At 40.8% G+C, this 17,155-nt stretch overlaps 1 protein-coding gene across 1 annotated transcript in view; it reads right to left on the reverse strand.

Moving 5' to 3' along the window:
* The window catches only part of LOC101106985 (cytochrome P450 2C21-like), a 35,290-nt gene extending 19,125 nt beyond the window's left edge, over positions 1–16,165 (reverse strand). Inside the window, exons 1-2 of the mRNA XM_027960669.2 lie at positions 16,018–16,165; positions 2,330–2,490 (exon numbers count right to left, since the gene is read on the reverse strand). Coding sequence (XP_027816470.1) covers positions 2,330–2,490; positions 16,018–16,165 — 309 coding nt within the window. The remainder of the gene's footprint in view (positions 1–2,329; positions 2,491–16,017) is intronic.
* Positions 16,166–17,155: the final 990 nt, after the last annotated feature.

Genomic DNA, 17,155 nt, shown 5'->3' on the forward strand with positions numbered 1-17,155 from the left:
TATTGGAAGAAGATTTAGCTTCAGGGCCAGTGACCATTCTTGATCACTCAAGAGCTTTTGTGTAGCAGTTTTATTAAAGAAAGAAAAGGGACAGAGAAACCTTCTGACATAGACATCAGATGGGGGATGGAGAGGGCCCACTCTTTTTCTACTTTTATGTGTAAGGTTAGATTGCTTACTTGGTATTTTTCTGGTTTCCTGAGGTAGACCTGTTTCACTACAAACTTCCCTGTTAGAACTGCTTTTGTGAGTCACATAGATTTTGGTATGCTGTGTTTCCATTTTCATTTCTCTCAAGGTATTTTGATTTCCTCTTTGACCCATTGCTGTTTCAGTTCAGTTCAGTGACCCAGTCGTGTCAGACTCTTTGCGAGCCCATGAATCGCAACACGCCAGGCCTCCCTGTCCATCACCAACTCCCAGAGTACACTCAGATTCACGTCCACCGAGTCAGTGATGCCATCCAGCCATCTCATCCTCGGTCGTCCCCTTCTTCTCCTGCCCCCAATCCCTCCAGCATCAGAGTCTTTTCCAGTGAGTCAACTCTTTCCAAGAGGTGGCCAAAGTACTGGAGTTTCAGCTTCAGCATCATTGCCTCCAAAGAAATCCCAGGGCTGATCTCCTTCAGAATGGACTGGTTGGATCTCCTTGCAGTCCAAGGGACTCGCAAGAAGTCTTCTCCAACACCACAGTTCAAAAGCATCAATTCTTCGGCGCTCAGCCTTCTTCACAGTCCAACTCTCACATCCATACATGACTACTGGAAAAACCATAGCCTTGACTAGATGGACCTTTGTTGGCAAAGTAATGTCTCTGCTTTTGAATATACTATCTAGGTTGGTCATAACTTATCTTCCAAGGAGTAAGCGTCTTTTAATTTCATGGCTGCAGTCACCATCTGCAGTGATTTTGGAGCCCCCCAAAATAAAGTCTGACACTGTTTCCACTGTTTCCCCATCTATTTGCCATGAAGTGATGGGACCAGATGCCATGATCTTTGTTTTCTGAATGTTGAGCTTTAGGCCAACTTTTTCACTCTCCTCTTTCACTTTCATCAAGAGGCCTTTAGTTCCTCTTCACTTTCTGCCATAAGGGTGGTCTCATCTGCATATCTGAGGTTATTGATATTTCTCCCGGCAATCTTGATTCCAGCTTATGCTTCTTCCAGTCCAGTGTTTCTCATGATGTACTCTGCATAGAAGTTAAATAAGCAGGGTGACAATACACAGCCTTGACGTACTCCTCCTTTTCCTGTTTGGAACCAGTCTGTTGTTCCATGTCCAGTTCTAACTGCTGCTTCCTGACCTGCATACAAGTTTCTCAAGAGGCAGGTCAGGTGGTCTGTATTCCCATCTCTCTCAGAATTTTCCACAGTTTCTTGTGATCCACACAGTCAAAGGATTTTGCATAGTCAAGAAAGCAGATATAGATGTTTTTCTGGAACTCTCTTCCTTTTGTGATGATCCAGCAGATGTTGGCAATTTGATCTCTGGTTCCTCTGCCTTTTTGAAAACCAGCTTGAACATCAGGAAGTGCATGGTTCACGTATTGCTGAAGCCTGGCTTGGAGAATTTTGAGCATTACTTTTCTAGCGTGTGAGATGAGTGCAATTGTGTGGTAATTTGAGCATTCTTTGGCATTGCCTTTCTTTGGGATTGGAATGAATACTGACCTTTTCCAGTCCTGTGGCCACTGCTGAGTTTTCCAAATTTGCTGACATATTGAGTGCAGCACTTTCACAGCATCATCTTTCAGGATTTGAAACAGCTCAACTGGAATTCCATCACTTCCACTAGCTTTGTTTGTAGTTATGTTTCCTATGGCCCACTTGACTTCACATTCCAGGATGTCTGGTTCTAGGTGAGTGATTACACCATCGTGATTATCCGGGTCATGAAGATCTTTTTTATACAGTTCTTCTGTATATTCTTGCCATCTCTTCTTAATATCTTCTGCTTCTGTCAGGTCCATACCATTTCTGTCTTTTATTGAATGTCTCCTAGTATTATTGTATTACTGTCGACAACTCCTTTTATGTCTGTTCACACCATACCATTTTTTAAATTCAGAAACTATACCAGAAAGATTAAGGAAATGCCTATTTACCTAACTTACTTTTATTTAGGCATTTTACGTCTTCAGAAATGTACACATTGCCCTTATTAATTTGGCCATCACAGTCCTAGACTTTACAGAAACCTTATTAAACAGTACCTTCATGACTTAATACCCTCGGTAGGTACTGAAGAAACAAACGATAGTACAAAGAGAAGTGGTAATCAATTTAGATAGAAAATTATTTCTTATTTTAAGAGAATGTTGACCTTACCTCAATCCAGGGGGTGCTTACAATTTTTCCGTTTTTGTCAACATATTTTGCCAAGGTCAGAAAATTTTCATCACTGTATTCAAAACGATTCCAGAATATAATGGAGCAGATCACATTGCAGGGAGTATAGTTCAGAAGGAAAGTAGGATCACATGGAGATCCTAAAAGACAATATACAAAAGTTGGAATATAATTTTCAAATAAATCTTAAGTTTACTGCTTAAAATAATGGAGATTTCTAAGATTTTTTATTATAAGAAGAACCTGGACCTACCATCATCACTATAAATTCAACAGGCTTAGAGAGTTGGACCATAAAGAAGGCTGAGTGCTGAAGAATTGATGTTTTTGAAATGTGGTGCTGGAGAAGACTCTTGAAAGTCCCTTGGACAGCAAGATCAAACCAGTCAATCCTGAAGGAAATCAGTCCTGAATATTCATTGGTGCTAAAGATGAAGCTGCATTACTTTGGTTATCTGATCGGAAGAGCTGACTCATTGGAAAAGACTGTGATGATGGGAAAGACTGAGGGCAAGATAAGACGGGACTGACTTGAGTTTGAGCAAACGCTGGGAGATAGTGAAGGACAGTGAAGCCTGGCATGCCATAGTCCATGGGGTTGCAAAGAGTCGGACATGACTTAGCGATTGAAGAACAACAACAAAATAAATTTGCATTTCTCTAAGCAAAATTATCTAATCTAGTGTAATTTCTTTATTAAATTTCTCCCAATTACTCTCCCATTTATATCATTCTCCAATTAAAGCCACAAGGTAATACACAAAGAGGAAATCATTTTGAAATGTCCTTAAAACTATAAAATTTAGCTCTTGCTATTGAAATTCTTCAAAATACTCAGAAGAAACTGACCAGTATAACAAGAATGTAAGGAGACTGAGTAGAATTGAAATCATATTTTGCAAAATGCATTGAAAAAGGTTGAGTGTGCATTTCCCTCAGAAGAAAATAATGAGAGGGTTTGAAGACTAGAGATCTCTTCATGAAAATTAGAGATAAAAAGGGAACATGTCATGCCAAGATGGTCACAATAAAGGACAGAAGAGATATGGACCTAACAAAAGCAGAAGATATAAAGAAGAGGTGGCAAGAATACACAGAAGAACTATACAAAAGGATCTTAAAGACCCAGATAACCACGATGGTATGGTCATCCACCTAGAGTCAGACATCCTGGATGTAGAGTCAAGTGGGCCTTAAGAAGAATCACTACAAACAAAGCTAGTGGAGGTGATGGAATTCCAGTTGAGCATCTCTTCAAGAAAATTAGAGATACCAAGGGAACATTTCATGCAAAGATGAGCTCAATAAAGGACACAAATGGTCTGGACCTAACAGAAGCAGAAGGTAAAAAGAAGAGGTGGCAAGAATACACAGAAGAACTTTATAAAAGAGATCTTCACGACCCAGATAATCATGGTGGTGTGATCACTAATCTAGAGCAAGACATCCTGGAATGTGAAGTCAAGTGGGCCTTGGAAAGCATCGCTACGAACAAAGCTAGTGGAGGTGATGGAATTCCAGTTGAGCTGTTTCAAATCCTGAAAGATGATGCTGTGAAAGTGTTTCACTCAATATGCCAGCAAATTTGGAAAACTCAGCAGTGGCCACAGGACTGGAAAAGGTCAGTATTCATTCCAATCCCAAAGAAAGGCAATGCCAAAGAATGCTCAAACTACCACACAATTGCACTCATCTCACACGCTAGTAAAGTAATGCTCAAAATTCTCCAAGCCAGGCTTCAGCAATACGTGAGCCATGAACTCCCTGATGTTCAAGCTGGTTTTAGAAAAGGCAGAGGAACCAGAGATCAAATTGCCAACATCTGCTGGATCATCAAAAAAGCAAAAGAGTTCCAGAAAAACATCTATTTCTGCTTTCTTGACTATGCCAAAGCCTTTGACTGTGTGGATCACAAGAAACTGTGGAAAATTCTGAGAGAGATGGGAATACAGACCACCTGACCTGCCTCTTGAGAAATCTGTGTGCAGGTCAGGAAGCAACAGTTAGAACTGGACATGGAACAACAGACTGGTTCCAAATAGGAAAAGGAGTACGTCAAGGTTGTATATTGTCACCCTGCTTATTTAACTTCTATGCAGAGTACATCATCAGAAACGTTGGACTGGAAGAAACACAAGCTGGAATCAAGATTGCTGGGAGAAATATCAATAACCTCAGATATGCAGATGACACCACCCTTATGGCAGAAAGTGAAGAGGAACTAAAAAGCCTCTTGATGAAAGTGAAAGAGGAGAGTGAAAAAGTTGGCTTAAAGCTCAACATTCAGAAAACAAAGATCATGGCATCTGGTCCCATCACTTCATGGCAAATAGATGGGGAAACAGTGGAAACAGTGTCAGACTTTATTTTTTGGGGGGCTCCAAAATCACTGCAGATGGTGACTGCAGCCATGAAATTAAAAGACGCTTACTCCTTGGAAGAAAAGTTATGACCAACCTAAAACATATTCAAAAGCAGAGACATTACTTTGCTGACTAAGGTCCATCTAGTCAAGGCTATGGTTTTTCCAGTAGTCATGTATGGATGTGAGAGTTGGACTGTGAAGAAGGCTGAGCACCAAAGAATTTGAACTGTGGTGTTGGAGAAGACTCTTGAGAGTCCCTTGGACTGCAAGGAGATCCAACCAGTCCATTCTAAACATCAGCCCTGGGATTTCTTTGGAAGGAATGATGCTAAAGCTGAAACTCCAGGACTTTGGCCACCTCTTGGAAAGAGTTGACTCATTGGAAAAGACTCTGATGCTGGGAGGGATTGGGGGCAGGAGAAGAAGGGGACGACAGAGGATGAGATGGCTGGATGGCATCACTGACTCAATGGACGTGAATCTGAGTGAACTCCAGGAGTTGGTGATGGACAGGGAGGCCTGGCGTGCTGCGATTCACAGGGTCGCAAAGAGTCGAACACGACTGGGCGACTAAACTGAACTGAACTGAAAGTTTCTGGAAGAGTTTGAGTAGGAGAGAAGTTAGCTCTTCTCTAAATTTTTGGTAGAATTCAGCTGTGAAGCCGTCTGGTCCTGGGCTTTTGTGTGCTAGAAGATTTCTGCTTACAGTTTCAATTTCCATGCTTGTGGTGGGTTGTTAAGATTTTCTATTTCTTCCTGGTTCAGTTTTGGAAAGTTGTACTTTTCTAAGAATTTGTCCATTTCTTCCACGTTGTCCATTTTATTGGCATGCATTTGCTGATAGTGGTCTCTTATGATCCTTTGTATTTCTGTGTTGTCTGTTGTGATCTCTCCATTTTCATTTCTAATTTTATTGTTTTTATTTTTCTCCCTTTGTTTCTTGATGAGTCTGGCTAATGGTTTGTCAATTTTAGCCTCTCAAAAAAACAGCTTTTGGCTTTGTTGATTTTTGCTATGGTCTCTTTTGTTTCTTTTGCATTTATTTCTGCCCTAATTTTTAAGATTTCTTTCCTTCTACTAACCCTGGGGTTCTTCATTTCTTCCTTTTCAAGTTGCTTTAGGTGTAAAGTTAGGTTATTTATTTGACTTTTTTTTCTTGTTTCTTGAGGTATGTCTGTATTGCTATGAACCTTCCCCTTAGCACTGCTTTTACAGTGTCCCACAGGTTTTGGGTTGCGTTTTCATTTTCATTGGTTTCTATGCATATTTTGATTTCTTTTTTTATTTCTTCTGAGATTTGTTGGTTATTCAGCAGCATGTTGTTCAGCCTCCATATGTTGGAATTTTTAATAGTTTTTCTCCTGTAATTGACATCTAATCTTACTGCATTGTGGTCAGAAAAGCTGCTTGGGATGAGTTCAAGTTTTTTTAATTTAACCAAGGATAGATTTATGGCCCAGGATGTGATCTATCTTGGAGAAGGTTCCGTGTGTGCTTGAGTAAAAGGTGGAATTCATTGTTTTGGGTTGAAATGTCCTATAGATATCAATCAGGTCTAACTGGTCTATTGTATCATTTAAAGTTTGTGTTTCCTTGTTTATTTTCTGTTTAGTTGATCTATCCATAGGTGTGAGTAGAGTATTAAAGTGAAGTGAAGTGAAGTCGCTCAGTCGTGTCCAACTCTTTGTGACCCCGTGGACTGTAGCCCACCAGGCTCTTCCATCCATGGGATTCTCCAGGCAAGAATACTGGAGTGGGTTGCCATTTCCTTCTCCAGGGGATCTTCCCAACCCAGGGATCGAACCTGGGTCTCCCACATTGCGGGCAGATGCTTTAACCTCTGAGCTACCTTTTTGTTATTATTAATTTCCCCTTTCATACTTGTTAGCATTTGTCTTACATACTGCGGTGCTCCTATGTTGGGTACATATATATTTATAATTGTTATATCTTCTTGGATTGATCCTTTGACCATGATGTAGTGTCCTTCTTTGTCTCTTTTCACAGCATTTGTTTTAAAGTCTATTTTATCTGATATGAGTATTGCTACTCCTACTTTCTTTTGGTCTCCGTTTGCATGGAATATCTTTTTCCAGCCTCCACTTACAGTCTGTATGTGTCCCTTGTTTTGAGGTGGGTCTCTTGTAGACAACATATATAGGGGTCTTGTTTTTGTATCCATTCAGCCAGTCTTTGTCTTTTGGTTGGGGCATTCAACCCATTTATGTTTAAGGTAATTATTGATAAGTATGATCCCATTGCCATTTACTTTATTGTTTTGGGTTCAAGTTTATACACCCTTTTTGTGTTTCCTATCTAAAGATCCTTTAGCATTTGTTGGAGAGCTGGTTTGGTGGTGCTGAATTCTCTCAGCTTTTGCTTGTCTGTAAAGCTTTTGATTTCTCCTTCATATTTGAATGAGATCCTTGCTGGGTACAGTAATCTGGGCTGTAGGTTTTTTCTTTCATCACTTTAAGTATATCCTGCCATTCCCTCCTGGCCTGAAGAGTTTCTACTGAAAGATCAGCTGTCATCCTTATGAAATCCCCCAGTGTGTTGTTTTTTTCCCCTTGCTGCTTTTAGTATTTGTTCTTTGTATTTGATCTTTGTTAATTTGATTAATATGTGTCTTGGGGTGTTTTTCCTTGGGTTTATCCTGTTTGGGACTCTCTGGGTTTCTTGGACTTGGGTGATTATTTCCTTCCCTATTGTAGTGAAGTTTTCAACTATTATCTCCTGAAGTATTTTCTCATAGTCTTTCTCTTTGTCTTCTTCTTCTGGGATTCCTATGATTTGAATGTTGGGGTGTTTAACATTGTCCCAGAACTCTCTGAGGTTGTCCTCATTTCTTTTAATTTGTTTTTCTTTTTTCCTCTTTGTTTCATTTATTTCTACCATTCTATCCTCTACCTCACTAATCCTATCTTCTGCCTCCATTATTCTACTATTTGTTCCCTCCAGAGTGTTTTTTATCTCATTTATTGCATTATTCATTATATATTGACTCTTTTTTATTTCTTCTAGGTCCTTTTTAAACCTTTCTTGCATCTTCTTAATCCTTGTCTCAAGGCTATTTATTTGTGATTCCATTTTGTTTTCAAGATTTTGTATCATTTTCACTATCATTATTTGGAATTCTTTATCAGGTAGATGCCCTATGTCTTCCTCTTTTGTTTGGTTTGGTGGGCATTTATCCTGTTCCTTTACCTGCTGCACTGTCTCTTCATCTTGTTTATATTGCTGTGTTTGGGGTGGCCTTTCTGTATTCTGGCAGTTTGTGGAGTTCTACTTATTGTGGAGTTTCCTCACTGTGGGTGGTAAGTGAATAAGTAAGTGAGTAAATAAGTGAAGTCGCTCAGTCTTGTCCAACTCTTTGTGACCCCATGGACTGGAGCCTACTAGGCTCCCCTGTCCATGGGATTCTCCAGGCAACAGTACTGGAGTGGATTGCCATCTCCCTCTCCAGAGTGGGTGGTAAACCACTATTAAAAATTTAAATAATGTGCCTAGAATTTTAAAGTGCTTTTTTAAAAGAAAATAAATGAGTTTTCTTAATTAAAAAATAGTAATCTTTTTTAATTTATTTATTTTTAATTGAAAGATAATTGCTTTACAATATTTTGTTGGTTTCTGCCATAGATCAATATGAATCAGCCATAGGCATACTTATGCCCCCTCCCTCTTGAACCTCCCTCCCACATCGCACTATATCCCACCCCTCCAGTTAAGGGGATGAGGGAGCCATTGAAACAAATGGAGAGAGTAACACAGAAACACATAGACTACCATATGTAAAATAGATAGCCAGTGGGAATTTGCTGTATGACTCAGGAAACTCAAACCAGGGTTCTGTAGCAAAAAAATAATAATAATCTTTTTATCTGTAGAACCCTGAAGTTTATGAGCATTTCTGAGGCTATCTTATTATTTGAATCTCATAATCAACTCATACAACAAATATTTTAAAATTCATTTTACAGATGAGGCAAGTGAGAATCAGAACTGAAGGACTTCACCCAAATTTCCATTCCTAAGACATGGTGACGATTCCAGCTCTGGTCTTATAACTTGTGAACTCTGCATTGGAAAGTATTTCAATTTGTTTACATTCCACATTTGTTGAGTAATTATGATGTATCTTACAATCTCATTTTGGCATAAAAATCTGTTTAAAATTAGTTATTGAGTCATTAATTTCATCATGATTAAATAAAAATGAGAGTTCAGAACAATTTGGCCCTTTGTAATATTTAGAATTTCAGGAAGCCAGGATTCAAAGATTCAGAGAACTTAATTTCAAAGAAATGCAGTTATTAGCTGTCCCATCCCATACTTAATATCAACTGCCTTAGGACATTTCTGGTCTTGAAGGAAGAGTAGATTTTTTTAATAATTATATTTCTTCTCTCACTCTCAATCTCTGGTATTGGAAAAATAGCAAATTTTAAAACAATTTTACTCTTCCTCTCTCTTGCTCGCTCTCTCTCTTAGCATCTCTTCTAGTAATTCTTTTGCCTAAGAAACTTGTGTCTTAACTTTTTCTATGCAGCCTTTCTGGGTGCTCATATGCCTGGCCATTTTACTCTTCACAGGAGGAAGAACACATAGAAATGATTGAGGTGGAACAGATCTTAGAAATCATATCCAAATTTTAAGAGCAATGTGACAATGGTTCAGAGAGGCATACTTCTGCATCTAGTCACACAGAGGGGTAAAATCAGAACTGCCAGTTGAAAAGTCTTTGCTTCTCAAATACAAGGTGTTTTTAATCATGTGAATCTGAAGAAATTGTATACATAATATTAAACGTAGGAAATACTTGCTATTAAATATTAACTTCTAGTACACAAACATGAGAAAGCTGAAAGGTTATGAAACTTTGTGATAACTTGTCTTACCCCAGATAGTAGGGACCTCAAAGTTTAATAGGCAACAATCTTTTACCAGACGCCCTCAGGCAGAGTTCAAAAAGCACTAGGTTGTTAATCAAAGACATACTCTCTTGCTCTTTGCTCTCAGTGACCATTAAAAGAATATGTGGGAATATTTGAGTACAGAATTTACTTTCTAAGTCTCTTACCAGGATTCTAATTTGTGAATAGGTAGAGGATGGGTGTTGCTGCTGCTGCTGCTGCTGCTGCTGCTGCTGCTGTTGCTGCTGCTGCTGCTGCTGCTGCTAAGTCGCTTCAGTCATGTCCAACCCTGTACGACCCTGTACGACCCCATAGACAGCAGCCCACCGGGCTCCGCCGTCCCTGAGATTCTCCAGACAAGAACACTGGAGTGGGTTGCCATTTCCTTCTCCAATGCATGAAAGTGAAAAGTGAAAGTGAAGTCGTTCACTCATGTCCGACTCTTAGTGACCCCATGGACTGCAGCCTGCCAGGCTTCTCCGTCCATGGGATTTTCCAGGCATTAGTGGAGGTTAAAAATCATGCCACCCCCCGAGTCAGCAGTGTTCAGTGCCAAGAAGGAACCTCCCAGCTATAAAGAGTTCCCATCACCAGGAAAGGGAGAGAAGACTGAGCAACAGGCTTCTCCAGCCTCTGGGGTCACTGTACAAATGTTCTGCTTTGATTTCACCCTACACAGACTCACAAAGCTGAGATGTATAAGGATGGTGAGGAACAAGAAGAAAAGCAGGGGTTACTAATAGCAGCCACATGGTGGGGGTCACTGCAATTCATAGTGACCTACTCAGGAGACAAACTCAGCAGATTTAATCACTGACTAAACCAACATGCTGCAAGCCACCTGGCATCTCCTGCAGATGAGATCAGCTTTTGAATCAGAAGTATTCACTGTATTCACATTCACATTTGTGAATTCAAATATTCACAAATTCACAAGTATTTGCTGATGCAGCTACTAGAGTCCCTCCCCACTCCCTGTCCCCAGACCCCAGCCAGAGACCAAGAACCACAAAAAGCCAGCTCAGTTTCTGAGGCTATGTGTGTACAAGATGCAAGCCTAGACTCCCCTGGCTGATACCCGCTGTTGGGCATACACTCAGACTAACCCAACCCCTCCAACTGAGCACCTGCATGCCCGCAATCTGAGCCCTGTCTGTGGTCTCCACTGCAGTGCACATGTCTAGGGGAAAAGTTTGCAGCTGTGGAAGAGCACACTAATAGCCAGGACCCCTGCAACTGCCAGTGAGCCCTCAGTTGGCCCAATCCTTGCTGCCTACCCCAGCCCCTACACACTGTATGTGTGCCTGCACCCAGCCTCTGCCCCAACAAAAGGCCACAGCTGGCCCCTGCAACTGAATCTGTGCCCACCACCAGCTCTGGCCACCACCAACACCTGTCCTGATTCCTGGTCGCTGGGCCTTGAGTTACTACTATGAGTAGTAGTAATTGGCCCCTATTGCCCTTGCTACCACTATGGAAGCCCAGCAGTGCTCACTGAGGTTCATATAGTTGTCAGTGTTGTAGACTCCAGTGCCTAAGCTGAGCCTTCCCAGACCCAACTGTATATCTTTTTTTTTTTTTAATGTTGAAGTATAATTGCTTTACAATGTTTTGTTGGTTTCTGCTGTACAACAGAGTGAATCACCTCTATGTATACATATATCCCCTCCCTTTAGAGCCTTCCTTTGTTGTTGTTGTTGTTCACTAAGTCATCTCTGAATCTTTGTGATCCCATGGGCTGCAACACATCAGACTTCTTTGTCCTTCTCTGTCTCCTGGAGTTTGCTCAAATTCATGTTCATTAAGTTAGTGGTGCTATCTAACCATCTCACCCTCCGTCACTCTCTTCTCCACCTGCCTTCAATCTTTCCCACCATCAGGGTCTTTTCCAATGAGTCAGCTCTTACCACCAGGTAGCCAAAGTACTGGAGCTTCAGCTTCAGCATCAGTCCTTCCAATGAATATTCAGGGCTGACTTCCTCTAGGAGGAGTGACTGGTTTGATCTCTTTGCTGTCCAAGGGACTCTCAAGAGTCTTTTCCAGAATCACAATTGGAAAGCATCAATTTTTTGGCGCTAAGCCTTCTTTATGGTCCAACTCTCACATCAGTACATGACTACTGGAAAATCCATAACTTTGATTATACAGACCTTTGTCAGTAAAAAAGTGGTCCACCAGAGCAGGAAATGGCAAACCACCCCAGTATTCTTGTCGCCAGAATGCCAGAATGAATAGTGTGAACAGGCAAAAAGATATGACACTGGAAGATGAGCCTCCCAGGGAGAAAGGTATGCAAATGATACTGGGGAAGAGCAGAGGGCAATTGCTAATAGTTGCAGAAAGAATGAAGAGGCTGGGCCGAAGCAGAAATGACACTCAGTAAAGCAATGCTCAAAATTCTCCAAGCCAGGCTTCAGAAATACATGAACCATGAACTTCCAGATGTTCAAGCTGGTTTTACACATGGCAGAGGAACCAGAGATCAAATTGCCAACATCCACTGGATCACCGAAAAAGCAAGAGAGTTCTAGAAAAAAATCTATTTCTGCTTTTTTGACTATGCTAAAGCCTTTGACTGTGTGGATCACAACAAACTGTGGAAAATTCTGAAAGAGATGGGAATACAGACCACCTGACCTGCCTCTTGAGAAACCTATATGCAGGTCAGGAAGCAACAGTTAGAACTGGACATGGAACAGCAGACTGGTTCCAAATAGGAAAAGGAGTACATCAAGGCTGTATATTGTCACCATGCTTATTTAATTTATATGCAGAGTACATCACAAGAAACGCTGGGCTGGAGGAAGCACAAGCTGGAATCAAGATTGCCAGGAGAAAGATCAATAACCTCAGATATGCAGATGACACCACCCTTATGTCCGAAAGTGAAGAAGAACTAAAGAGCCTCTTGATGAAAATGAAAGAAGAGAGTGAAAAGTTGGCCTAAAGCTCAACATTCAGAAAACTAAGATCATGGCATCCAGTCCCATCACTTCATGGCAAATAGATGGAGAAACACTGGAAACAGTGTCAGACTTTTTTGGGGAGGGGGTTCCAAAATCACTGCAGATGGTGACTGCAGCCATGAAATAAAAAGAAGCTTACTCCTTGGAAGGAAAGTTATGATCAACCTAGACAGCTGACTAAAAAGCAGAGACATTACTTTGCCAACAAAGGTCTGACTAGTCAAAGCTATGGTTTTTCTAGTGGTCATGTATGGATGTGAGAGTTGGACTATAAAGAAAGCTGAGTGCCAAAGAATTGAAGCTTCTGAACTGTGGTGTTGGAGAAGACTCTTGAGAGTCCCTTGCACTGCAAGGAGATCCAACCAGTCCATCCTAAAGGAGATCAGTCCTGAGTGTTCATTGGAAGGACTGATGTTGAAGCTGAAACTCCAATACTTTGGCCACCTGATGGGAAGAGCTGACTCATTTGAAAAGACCCTGATGCTAGGAAAGATTGAAGGCAGGAGGAGAAGGGGATGACAGAGGATGATTGGATGGCATCACCAACTCAATGGAGATGAGTTTGAGTAAACTCTGGGAGTTGGTGATGGACAGCGAGGCCTGGCGTGCTTCAGTTCATGAGGTTGCAAAGAGTCGGACACAACTAAGTGACTGAAGTTAACTGAACTGTGGATGTATCTGGGAGTGAAAGTAAAGTCCGATGCTGTAAAGAATAATACTGCATAGGAACCTGGAATGTTTGGCCCATGAATCAAGGTAAATTGGATATGATCAAGCAGGAGGTGGCAAGAGTGAATATCAACATCATAGGAATCAGTGAACTAAAATGGACAGGAATGGGCAAATTTAATTCAGATGACCATTTGGAAATATAGTCAACATTTATACTCAGTTGAAGGCTGGAAGAGAAGGGGATGGCAGAGGATGAGATGGTTGGATGTCATCATCGACTTGATGGACATGAGTTTGAGCAAGCTCCAGGAGTTGGTGATGGACAGGGAAGCCTGGCATGCTACAGTCCATGGGGTCGTAGAGTCAGACACTACTGAATGACTAAACTAAACTGACCTTAAACTGACACATTAATTCATTCTAGATGCATAATATCCCAATGAAGTAAGTACTGTAGCAAGTCATTACATTTAACAGATGAAAATATAGAGTTCCAGAGACTAACTGACATGCCCAAAGTCACATGGCTAATAAGCACCAGAGCTGGGCTTTGAATTGATGGACTGGCTCCAGAGTCTGATTTCTTAACTATTAAACAACCAGATGCCACCTCTAAATCAGATAGGTCTGAGAATTCCCTGGCAGTCCAGTGGTTAGGACTCCATACTCTCACTGCCAGGGGCCCAGGTTTGATCCCTGGTTGGAGGATTAAAATTTCACAAGCCATGTGACCAGTAAGTAAATAAGTAAATAAGATAGCTCGATGGGAACTCGTGTGAAACCACCTCCAGTTTATCCTGGTAACTCGAAAACCAGGGCACAGATCAAGAGGCATAATAAGTAACATTTATGATCAAAGATGCCTAATTTAGTTTGATCATTATTTCCCCTAAATTTTATGAAATGTGTTTGTTGGCATCCAATTTGCTCTTGTCCACTCGGAAAGTTTTCTGACTCAAAATCTTTACAGATGGTTAGATCACTCACAGGCATGCAGGCACTCCTCTCTCTCTCTCTCTCTCTCTCTCAGAATTTTCAAGGTTTTGAATCTCAGCACCAAGCTTTGTGATCCTTGTGCCTTGAGATATTTTTTTTCTTTCATTGTACTAACAGCTTGGTAGACACTTTCCATCTAAATGTCAGTATGTGGAAGTCTTTTCTCTAGACCGATTTAGTTTCTCTATGGAAAAAAAATCCTACAATATTCCCTTACTTAGTTGCAGGATTACTGGGAGTAGAATGGAGGAAGGGGCTAAGAACCTCAGAATTCAGGACAAACACCATGGCCCAAGGTCCCTATTTTCATCCCTGTACCTCATTCTGCCTTCACTCTGCAAACTGTCCCAGATCCTAGGTATCTTTATTCCCCTTCCACACAATTTTTCCAGTTAATCCAGCCCCCACTTAAGTCATTCAGACCTTGCCCACCTCCATTTAAGTACTCAAATAGAGCATCTCTTTCCTCATTACTGAAATTTCCCACACCATTGTCTGCTTTCTTCCAAGTAAAGTAAGTTAAGTATTAGTATCACTCAGTCAAAACCGCTCTCTTAATTAGGGCCAACTAGGAAATCCTCCAGAGAAGGCAATGGCACCCCACTCCAGTATTCTTGCCTGGAAAATCCCATGGACAGAAGAGCCTGGTAGGCTGCAGTCCACGAGGTCACTAAGAGTCGGACACAACTAAGCGACTGCACTTTCACTTTTCAGTTTCATGCATTGGAGAAGGAAATGGCAACCCACTCCAGTGTTCTTGTCTGGAGAATCCCAGGGACGGGGGAGCCTGGTGGGCTACCATCTATGGGGTCGCACAGAGTCGGACACGACTGAAGCGACTTAGCAGCAGCAGCAACAGGAAATCCTGTTAATCAATCCAGAGACCACTCGGGGGAAATTTCCCACCTTCTCAATTAAATCTTATTTATTCCTTCTTTTTAAAGTATTTCTCCTCCATTGGCTTCTTTGGGCCTGTCCAACTAATTCTGGTTCCTTCATCATCAAACTTCATCATCAAACATGAAAGTGAAAGAGGAGAGTGAAAAGCTGGCTTAAAGCTCAACATTCAGAAAACTAAGATCATGGCATCCAGTCCCATCACTTCATGGCAAATAGATGGGGAAACAGTGGAAACAGTGGCTGATTTTATTTTTCTGGGCTCCAAAATCACTGCAGATGGTGACTGCAGCCATGAAATTAAAAGACGCTTACTCCTTGGAAGGAAAGTTATGACCAACCTAGATAGCATATTAAAAAGCAGAGACATTACTTTGACAACAAAGATCTATCTAGCCAAGGCTATGGTTTTTCCAGTGGTCATGTATGGATGTAAGAGTTGGACTATAAAGAATGCTGAGTGCCAAAGAATTGATACTTTTGAACTGTGGTGTTGGAGAAGACTCTTGAGAGTCCCTTGGGCTACGAGGAGGTCCAATCAGTCCATCCTAAAGGAGATCAGTCCTGGGTGTTCACTGGAAGGACTGATGCTGAAGCTGAAACTCCAATACTTTGGCCACCTCATGCGAAGAGCTGACTCATTGGAAAAGACCCAGATGCTGGGAAAGATTGAGGGCAGGAGGAGAAGGGGACAACAGAGGTTGAGATGGTTGGATGGCATCACCAACTCGATGGACATGGGCTTGGGGGGACTCTGGGAGTTGGGGATGGACAGGGAGGCCTAGCGTGCTGTGGTTCATGGGGTCGCAAAGAGTCAGACATGACTGAGCGACTGAAATGAACTGAACATCATCACACTTCTCTGCACCTCCACGGCTGTAGTGGTTGTCTGGACCCTCAAAATGCTCTGTCTAGAAATGGAGACCTCCAGCACCTTTTGAGCTCCATCCTGATAATATTCCAAACCATTTTTGAGAACTCCTGCATAATTTCTGTCAAATATCATCTGTACTCACATTATTTTATCACATCTTCTTGCTCAAATTTCTATGTAATCATGTTGCTGTTTGGTAGAAACCAATGCAATACTGTAAAGCAATTATCCTTCAATTAAAAATAGATAAATTTTTAAAGTAATTAGCTTCCAATTAAAATGAATAAATTTTAAAAATAAATAAATAAAAGTTTTAAATGGGTAACTAAAGAGAAAGAATATATGTTGACCCTGCAATTAGAAAAAAAAAATATTTCTACCTAATCAAATTAAAATTTTTTAACTCAGTATTCAGATTACTTTCTAAATGCCAACTTCAACTTCATATCAACCCAAGCCCCAACTTTACCAAATCATTTAAAGCCCTTTGCTCCATCTACTCAGTCTCTTTGCCAATCTACTTGTCCAGAGTTCAGAATAGTTTCACCCATCTGAAATTTCCTTTCCTGTCCTCCATGACCAATTTATATCATCACTTCTTTTAAGATTTCACTATGTTCAATCACCAATTATAGCTTCACTTTAGAGTATGAGCTGCTTCTTAAAAGTTATGATTCTTTCATCCAAGATGTAAGAATATGTATACTCTGCCTTTCTTCAGTGAGACCTCCACCGCTTACAAAACAGGGACTGTGTCTTACAATTCAATAACATTAACAACACTGAAAATCTCCCATGATGCTTGGAGCAAGTCCATGCACACAGTAGCTGCTGAAAGTGCCTGTCACATAGTATCTACCCAATCACCTAAATGCTTCCAGAAAGAATTAACTGGTAAACTTTATACATCAGTTCACATTTTCCCTGTTCCATTTTAACCAGAAAGAGTCAAAGAAGTTCCAATGATTGTTAGTGTCCATGAATTTTTCTATTCATTTAACTCTCTCCAAGACAAAACGATTTGAACCAGCAGTATTGCTAAATAACTTATTATAGCTTCCCTGGATATGGTAAGCTTAATAGGAGAAGCCTCACATATCTATTTTTTTAAATAAATTTATT

This window comes from Ovis aries, chromosome 22, assembly GCF_016772045.2.
Source record: "Ovis aries strain OAR_USU_Benz2616 breed Rambouillet chromosome 22, ARS-UI_Ramb_v3.0, whole genome shotgun sequence".
NCBI classification, from domain to species: Eukaryota; Metazoa; Chordata; class Mammalia; order Artiodactyla; family Bovidae; genus Ovis; species Ovis aries.